The sequence below is a fragment of the Coregonus clupeaformis genome, unplaced genomic scaffold (genome assembly GCF_020615455.1).
Source record: "Coregonus clupeaformis isolate EN_2021a unplaced genomic scaffold, ASM2061545v1 scaf3225, whole genome shotgun sequence".
In the NCBI taxonomy this organism is placed as follows: domain Eukaryota; kingdom Metazoa; phylum Chordata; class Actinopteri; order Salmoniformes; family Salmonidae; genus Coregonus; species Coregonus clupeaformis.
The window spans coordinates 10,883-20,640 of NW_025536679.1; the positions used below are offsets into that span (position 1 = coordinate 10,883).

At 43.2% G+C, this 9,758-nt stretch overlaps 1 protein-coding gene across 1 annotated transcript; it reads right to left on the reverse strand.

Annotated features, from left to right (window-relative positions):
* Positions 1-629: 629 nt before the first annotated feature.
* Positions 630-8,809, reverse strand: sox10 (SRY-box transcription factor 10). The gene is given in 9 exon segments (XM_041863565.2): positions 630-1,749; positions 1,751-1,917; positions 1,920-2,144; positions 2,147-2,214; positions 2,350-2,461; positions 2,463-2,616; positions 4,153-4,202; positions 4,204-5,014; positions 8,675-8,809. Coding segments are annotated over 8 exon segments (1,443 nt in total). The 5' UTR covers positions 4,561-5,014; positions 8,675-8,809; the 3' UTR covers positions 630-1,439.
* Between the last annotated feature and the right edge of the window lie 949 nt (positions 8,810-9,758).

Sequence of the window (9,758 nt, forward strand, 5' to 3'; positions counted from 1 at the left end):
AGCACGGGGGTGGCAGCATCATGCTGTGGGGGTGCTTTGCTGCAGGAGGGACTGGTGCACTTCACAAAATAGATGGCATCATGAGGAAGGGAAATTATGTGGATATATTGAAGCAACATCTCAAGACATCAGTCAGGAAGTTAAAGCTTGGTCGCAAATGGGTCTTCCAAATGGACAATGACCCCAAGCATACTTCCAAAGTTGTGGCAAAATGGCTTAAGGACAACAAAGTCAAGGTATTGTAGTGGCCATCACAAAGCCCTGACCTCAATCCTATAGAACATTTGTGGGCAGAACTGAAAAAGTGTGTGCGAGCAAGGAGGCCTACAAACCTGACTCAGTTACACCAGCCCTGTCAGGAGGAATGGGCCAAAATTCACCCAACTTATTGTGGGAAGCTTGTGGAAGGCTACCCAAAACATTTGACCCAAGTTAAACCATTTAAAGGCAATGCTACCAAATACTAATTGAGTGTATGTAAACTTCTGAGCCACTGGGAATGTGATGAAAGAAATAAAAGCTTAAATCATTCTCTCTACTATTATTCTGACATTTCACATTCTTAAAATAAAGTGGTGATCCTAACTGACCTAAAACAGGGATTTTTTTACTAGGATTAAATGTCAGGAATTGTGAAAACTGAGTTTAAATGTATTTGGCTAAGGTGTATGCAAACTTCCGACTTCAACTGTATATCAATATAGTCTTGAGGGTATGTCACCAAAGAGCTATAATCAGGTCAGAAATAATGTGTTGTACATAATTCAACATCAATGTAGTACTGAGATACAGTGTCATATGGAGAGAAACAACTTTAAACAATATTTTTTCTCTGTCTTTAAAGTTTTGGTTTCAAAACTTTGGTCATTTTAATTTATTAAACATCTGTAGAAACATATTTTCTGGACTGTATGCCCTTTTGTTATAGATATACAGTATTTTCCAATTACAACAGAGGCAACTTATAGGTGCTGTACATACAAGAAATATGCCTCTAGGCCAATCACAGAATATGTCGTATTGATTATATATTGGATACTGTGTTACATCATGTAATTAATCAGTTTTCAACATGCCTGAGATGTGGATGGATGGGCTAGCCAAACAGTTTGGCACTCTCTACTGTTGACATCTTTACATCATAAAACCATTTCAACGATAAGCATCTAGATTTAAATACGGATTTGATTTATTCTCTTTCTGACCCTAGAAACTAGGATCCAACCCTCTGAGTACTCAACATTGAAGTTATACACCACACGTTACCCCATAAAATCATCTGATCTCCATTCCTCCTTGGACCCTACTGGCCATCCTGCATCTGGGCCAGACCAGAAGGGGATTCCGTCTCCCCACTGCCCCCAACCCAGGTCTCCTCCGCTCTGTGGGTCTGCCGTTGGGGCCAAATCTGCACCAGTGCCCTCTGCTCCCGGTCTTTGTCAGGGCCGCGACAGGGTGGTGTAGACAGGCTGCTCCCAGTGTGTGGGGCTGTGTGACTGTGGCACGCTGGACGGGTCAGTGATGGCTGTGTACAGGGGCCTCTGCGAGGGCCCCATGTAGGAGAATGCAGAGTACAGCCCTGAGGCCTGGCTGGAGTGGGCGTAGTAGGATCCCGAGGCCTGGTGGTCAGCATACTCTGCAAACTGGGCCCTGGAGGCCAGCGAGGGGAAAGCAGAGCTGTAGTGGGGCAGGCTGAGGGGAGTGTAGGTGACATGGGAACTCCCTGAGGATGCTTCGGCAAAGTGTCCCCGAGCCGGCCTCACTCTTAATCTGGGCCTTGGAGTGGTCGGAGCCCAGAGAGGAGGCATGATGCTGCTGGTGCTGCTTGGATAGCCACGCTGCAGAGTGTCCACTGGCCGCGGCCAGGGCAGAGGAGATACCGTAGGCATAGGGAGAGGACGAGGCGCTGCCGCTGACCCAGCACTCTGTCCAACCCCCGGGTGCCCGTTGGGGGGCAGGTACTGGTCAAACTCGTTCACATCAAAGGGCTCCATGTTGGCCATCACCTCGTGGCTGATCTCACCGATGTCCACGTTGCCGAAATCAATGTGGGGTTTGCCTGACCCTGATCCAGAGCCACCCTCCGCTCCTACCCCCATTCCCCCACGGGAGCCCCCCGCTCCACTGCCCTCCCGCTTCCCATCGCACCCAACTTCCCAGACTGGAGTTCCGTCTTGGGGGTGGTGGGTGGTGTAGGAGGGCTGTGGCTCTGGCCTGTTGGGTAGACAGAACACAAAGCAAAGATGTCAGAGTTAGTGTCAGCCTGGCTTGTGGTATATTATTTAGAATGGGAGTGTGTGGGTGTGTGACAGACTGCGTCGGTAGGGCTGGTCAGAGCCTGTGGCCCACCTGCAGCATGTGGGTGGTGTCCATCAGCCAGAGGAGACCCCGCCCCCCCGACGTGGGCAGCCACGTCCAGGTGGAGGCTCTTGTAGTGCGATTGGCTATGGCTGACCTCACCCCTCCGAGTGGCCGTCAGCATCAGAGCCCGAGCCGGGTTTGCCGTTCTTGCGGCGGCGTGGCTGGTACTTGTACTCCGGGTAATCCTTCTTGTGCTGCTTCCTCAGCCTCTCTGCCTCCTCGATGAAAGGCTTCTTATCACTCTCATTCAAGAGCCTATCAGGGATTTTTAAAAATGTATAATAACAAGGGTAGAACATTTTAATTTCAGCCAGAAGGAACTTAAAGTAGAGGTGTTTTGTGCTGCTGATTTGATGCATGTGTAAACCTCTAATGCAGTCAGCCATTCTGTTTGAATTAGGAAATTGGAGTAGCCTGAGAACATTTTAAAGCATGTATTTTGATAACATGATGACCATAATATGTGTGTTAAGATAACAGTGACACAGTGGTGGTTCCTTTGACACCTCAACATCCCAGAGGTCAATTACCTTGGCCAACTCCAATTGAAGAATAATTCAATGTTATTTACCAGGTAGTCTGTGTCAACTGGCACATATCACCATTTATATTAAATCTACAAAGTATTCTAGTGTTTTACTTTTTTTAAACGTCTAACTGGAGTTATGGCAACACACTCATAGGCAATGTTGCTATTCCCCTTGTTTAGCACAATATTTCTACTATGGAGATGATTTCTTCCATCAGTTTTGCCTCTGAACTATTCACTTGATTTTCATACCGTTCTACATCGGATCCACCATCTGCACAGCTGCATCAGAAACTTGCCCACACTAGGGGATTTTCTGCTGGACTGTAATGCAATTAAGACACAGGCTAAAGATGCATCCTGTGCACATAACAGAAATCCATATTACTGATGGTGGAGTCAGGGGGACTGGCATGAGAAAACACTGACCTTTGAGACTCCCAGTTCAGCATGTTTCTTGGCCAATTATACAATCATGCGCAGGCTCAAGGTCAAGTCTTTATCTAATTAATGTTGCCTCCTTATAATGTTAATGAATTAGCCTCTCTGGAACTTCCCATCAGCAAGCACTCATCTGACCTAGCAACAGTCCTCCATATATGTGTTTTAAAGGCTAACCGAACTTGAGTCATTCAACCCGTTGACCAGTAAAATCTTGGATAGCTTTTTACATTGTAGGCTCTTTAATATGGTGCTCTCAATCACAAATGAGATGGCTGTAAAAGTGTATATCTGCCATAATGGTCTGTGCTTTAAAACATATAGATGAGGGGATTACAAAAACCTCAGTAATTCCCATTGCAGCAATCTCCCTCCTAAACCACCATTAATTAAGTGGGTTATGAAATTGTGAATACAAAAAAAACACGTAACTAAATGTTTTTGGTTTTCTGTAGGCTACATAATCAACATAATTATTTAAATATTTTTTAGGTTGTAGGGCTTTAATCAACATTCCTTGCTGGGGCAACTCTCTAACAAGCTTTATTCTGAGCTGGTATAATATGATTTTAACATATCTCAGCTAATTTACTGAGAAACTCATTGTTGTAAAGAAGGGAACTTGCCTTGAAGATCAATTACTTTTTTAAGTGTTTTTATGTTTTATGGGGCCACAATTCAAGTCTACTGTAGCATGAAGTGTGCTTTGAACTTTTGACCCTGAATGTTGTGACTAAAAACGCATTTGAACTTGTGTAACCCTGGATGTTTATTGTTGTTTATCAAAGCGGACCAATGCTGTAATGCGCGCTTTCCCTTACCTCCAAAGTTTCCCGAGGGTTTTGCTGAGCTCAGCGTTGTGGAGGTGGGGGATACTGGTCTGCCAGTTTTCTCCGTGCGGCCTGTGCCCACACCATGAAGGCGTTCATAGGTCTTTTCACATGCGGCTTGCTTTTGCTGCCGGAGTTTACGCGCACAGGCATAGGCACGAGTGTCCAGTCGTAGCCGTTCAGCACCTGGCTCACTGCCTCGCGGATACCAATGGGAAAGCGATCGTCGTCTTCGTCGGACTTGATGGAAATCCCACCAGCTACATCGGATAGGGTCGTCGTCGCGACCCCTGTCAGCTGGGGCTGCGGAACGGACAGGGGCGAATCTCCTCCGCCTGCGGCACTAGAGGATTGACCCGGTGACAAGGAGTGACCGTCGTCCGAGACCCCCGGACTCATTTCTAACTCAGATAAACTCTGCTCCTCTCCCCGACATCTTTTCCTCTCTTCCAAGAAAGCTTCCTCCCTCAGGTGAGTAACAGAAAGTGTACAGGGTATAGTTTCTTGGCCTATGGGTGTTCAACTACTAAGTCTAGGCGTATCCCTATGTCTGAACTAACGAAGAAGGTCACCCTTTTTCAGGGAATATAAACTATGCCTGTTTAAAACTAAAGGATTGCTTCTGTCACTCGAGGTCTCCTTTATATAAACTCCCAGTCAGTCTCAACTCTCAGTCTACGTTCTAAAATTCTGTTAGGATTCCTCATCAAAGTTCTTTCCATCCGTGTTGCTGGTGTCTTACGCTGAGCGCGTCGTGTGGATCCCAGTTTACCTGTTGAGTCCCACCTCTTGCTCCAGTAGAACAGTCTCCTCTCCCTTGCAGTCTCTGAAATTGTAGGCCTTTAGCGAAATACTGCAAAGGACATACCATGTAGAGTATGTATTAGAAAACAATACCCTTGTGAGTGAGTGAAATATATAACATTTTATAAACTGGGTGGTTCCAGCCCTGAATGCTGATTTGCTGACAGCCTTGGTATATCAGACCGTATACCACCACGCGTATGACAAAACAGTGTATTTTTACTTTTCTAATTACATTGGTGACCAGTTTATGATAGCAATAAGGCACATCGGGGTTTGTGGTACATGGCCAATATGCCACGGCTAAGGGCTGTATCCAGGCACTCTGCTTTGCGTTATGCACAAGAACAGCCCTTAGCTGTGGTATATTAGCCATATACCACACCCCCTCATAACGTATTGCTTAATTATAGCCTGTCGGCTGCTAAGCCTGTGTAGGATGGGCTATGAACAGGCAGGTAACTAATAGGGCTATAGGGCTAGGCTGTAGCTTGTTTGCTCAGAATACTTTCATTTTAATTAGCATAGATAAGGATAAACCGGTCATGGGCAACGTGTAAGATCATAGTCACAGCACCACAGACAATAAGATTAGCCTACATGTAATTCGTTATAATGAAGCATGTAATAGAAATTAATAGGAAAAGTGCAAAATTGTAATCATATAGAAGCGAATCTGAAGCCCATACAGTTAGTGTAGTCGGTCTGTTATTCTAGCCCAGGCCTCGACTCCTGCTAACAAGCTACTGTTTAAGGTTTGGCACTTATTGCAAGCTCCCCTGAGAGAAAGTGTTGGAATAATATGAGCCCGCGCTAGCACAGGGCTTCGATTTATACCTTGGAGCTCTTAGATAAACATGGGCTGGCGCTGGAAATATAAACCGCGTGGGTACGTGTGTATGAGTGTGTGTGAATTGGACGCTGTCTGTTTGAAAAAGTATAGGCTATGGGTCTGTATAGGGCCTATTGGGGTCAAAATGTGTATTTTGTCCATAGAATCAACGCCCGCCTGTGTAGGCTAACACGACCTTAACGTTTTGATTAAGCGAACTGGATGTCTTTTGGAATTGAATTATTATTTGAATCAGTCATATTGTAGAAGTTAAATTCATAATGCTGTTCTCTCTAGTGACCAATTGATCCTTTGTATCATTTGGATGCCACTGACATAAACACTGCAATGGTGGTGAATTATTAGAACATTGGCGGGACTGTGCCATATCATCTTGCACCTCAACCACGTCATGTTGTGCACCTGGTGGTCACAATTAATTTTCTCGAATAGCTGGACCATATGTCTGTTACGTTGAAGCTTATTAACAAGTCTCTGGCACCGATGATAATCTGAATAGGCCTATGTCCGTATGGGTAACTGCGCTCGCAACAAACGCTCTCCAATTGCGCGTCCGCATATCGTCACTATGAGGCTATGGGCCTACTTTTCATATGACCCGATGACACCCACTCAGGCTACTTAGAATAAAATATTGAAGCTTTATACACTATATATACAAAAGTATGTGGACACCCCTTCAAATTAGTGGATTCGGCTATTTCAGCCACACCCATTGCTGACAGGTGTATACAATCGAGCACACAGCCATGCAATCTCCATAGACAAACATTGGCAGTAGTGAAGAGCTCAGTGGCTTTGGTGGATGCTTGAATGCATAGTGCCAACTTTAAAGTTTGGTGGAGGGGGAATAATGGTCTGGGGCTGTTATTCATGGTTTGGGCTAGGCCCCTTAGTTCCAGTGAAGGGAAATCTTAATGCTACAGCATACAATGACATTCCAGACGATTCTATGCTTCCAACTTTGTGGCAACAGTTTGGGGAAGGCCCTTTCCTGTTTCAGCATGACAATGCCCCTGTGAACTTGACTGGCCTGCACAGAGCCCTGACCTCAACCCCATCGAACACCTTTGGGATGAATTGGAACGCAGACTGCGAGCCAGGCCTAATCGCCCAACACCAGTGCACAACCTCACTAATGCTCTTGTGGCTGAATGGAAGCAAGTCCCCGCAGCAATGTTCCAACATCTAGTGGAAAGCCTTCCCAGAAGAGTGGAGGCTGTTATAGCCGCAAAGGGGGGACCAACTCCATATTAATGCCCATGATTTTGGAATGAGATGTTCGACGAGCAGGTGTCCACAGACTTTTTGTCATGTAGTGTATGTATAGGCTAATAACGGTGTTTGTAAACGACATATAAGGCGACAATAATTGATTACAACTCCGGTTTTGGTGCGCTCGCACATTCGAATTGGTTGCATCCAGAACAGAGTTCCTATGTGATTCAAGTCGCGACAGTGTTTTTTTCAATGAGCACATTTCTTTACAAATAAAGTATTTTCACCAGGTTGTCCTTCAGATTAGTTCAGAGCTATGAAAGACACACGGTTTGTCTGTCCTGTGATTATAAAAGCAGGGGTTAAATGCCAATTTATGCTCGTCCACATTGAAGAACTCTTATCTAATTTATAGTCAGTATAGGCTCTACTGTATATATATTGTGTAGCCTACAGTATATTGATTGTTCTCTACATTCCTCTTAAATTGTGTTTATGATGTCTAACTTTCCATCAATTAGGCTTTTTCTATAGCAACCGTCATTCATTTACAAGAAAGAAGTGGACTCCAAAGCCCTTCTTATCGCTTGACCTAACAATAAATTGCCCTTAATTTACGAAAATATTTTCCCATGATTGATGCTGTAGACTATTTCCCTTAGTTAGTTGTAAGGTGTTCATTTATTATAATAAAATAAAAACTTTAACATATCCAGACATCTGTATCTGATATATTTTTATTCCAAAACAATTGAATAAAACGTGACAATTATATGGCCTATTTGAGTTTTATCGTGAATTTGGCCTTTGAGCTTGAGTTTTGATGCAGTTCTAGAATAGTACAGGTTTTTGGCACTAACCACTGATCAGAGATGACGAGAACACATCCAGGTTTCTTAAGGCATTATGAAATGGATGATCTTGTTGACTAACTTTCTCTCAGTTAATGAATATATTAGTCAACCTGTAAATACGCACGAATAAATAAGCCTAATACTGCCAAAAATAGTTCCATGCGTCATGAATGTTGGGAAAGTCAGTAGATGTAATTAAGGAGTCAAAGTTTGCCGTTAATGGGAAAACTTTAACTCGATAAATCCCTGAAGTTATATCTAAAACTATACTTTTTCACTGGTCTATAAATAATTGTATAACTTCGAAAGGAACGTTCACGACAAGGCAAACCTAAACGGAATAAATCACTTTGAAGCTGGTTCATAATTGAAATTGTATGTCAGTAGGCCTATTTGTATTAGCCTATATAGTCTGTAGCATACACTTGCAAAGTATATATATAATATCTCGCTGGGATGCGTATTAAAAATGTATTTCTCCTGCCAGTCACGATAATCATCTCCTGCTATAACAGAGCAGGCGATGCCCACTTTACACAGCAGGATTATCCTAAGAGACAGTTTAAATGTAATAATAATAATATTATAATAGTTATAATGATAATAGCCTAATAATAATAGTCTAATTATTATTATTTTTAAACAATGATTTAGAAAAAATGCAGGTGTAATACATCATTTCTAACTGCACAATTTAAATGAACTTCATGGCTTGATTATTTGACAAATGAAAGAATGAGAGAGAGAGAGAGCAGCAGAGAGAGGAAAGTGCTAAGCGCCTTACTTCAGTAATGAAAAATGAGAGTCCGTGTGTTCCAGAGTTTCCAAAATGACGCTCGCGCTCACTCCCTAGCCCCCTCGCTCGCACTGCCCATCTATGAATGCCTGCTCTGTGTCGCACGCCGGGGCTTAAAGAGCTCTGTTGTGTGAGGAAAGAGAAAAAAGTGGGGGACAAAACTTAAAGGAGCAGCAAACTTACACGCATGCAACACCGGCAATCAACGTGATTGGTCGATGATTATTTTGCTCAGTTTGCTGCAGGGCGGGATCTCACTGTCCAAATGAGCATCAATATTATGCCAATATTATGCCTACCTGATGAATGTGGAGATGCTTCGATTGTTTTGGTTAGGTGGGCTACTGATCTATTTCTAGGCCACAGTGCCATCCGATTCTGTGGAATGAGATGCTGCATTTGGGTTTGGGTATTTCAGACTTCTCTAAAGCAATATCTAGCCTATGGAAAATCCATCCTGTTTGGAAAATGTATCTGATATCAGCCATACTAGGGGTGTGCTACTTTTTGACCCTCTTGTGGTGATCAGAGTAGGGCAATTCCAATGTGGAACTAAAATATCAGTTTTCTATTATTATCAGGAAGAAATAGATGTTTTGTATACGTTGTGATTTTTCAGATCCATGTTATTCTCATACCTCATTATAGCCATGACAGATTGGGTAGCAGGTTTTGTTCTAATGTGCTGGATGTTTTATTTATTGATTTAGAATTTGGGCTTCCATCTCTAAATGTAGGCATAGCCTAAATATCTATATAATGCTCATATCATAAAAGAGCAATGTTGACTATGATATTTTTCATGTTAAATGTATTAGAAAGGGAGATTAGCGGCATGCGCAATCCTTTACTGAGAGATTTTCATTTGCAAAAGCTTATAGGGCCACCCCAAAAAGAGACCTCAAAACATAAGCCATCACTCAATTTCAAATGAAAAATGATTTGGGTTTCTGAATCATTCACAAGGCCTGTATTATAAATAGCCTTATGTGCTTTTACGCATGAGGTAAACATTGCGTAATGTGAACGCAATCACAACATTGATGTGTATCTATAGTCCACAAGATCCTTG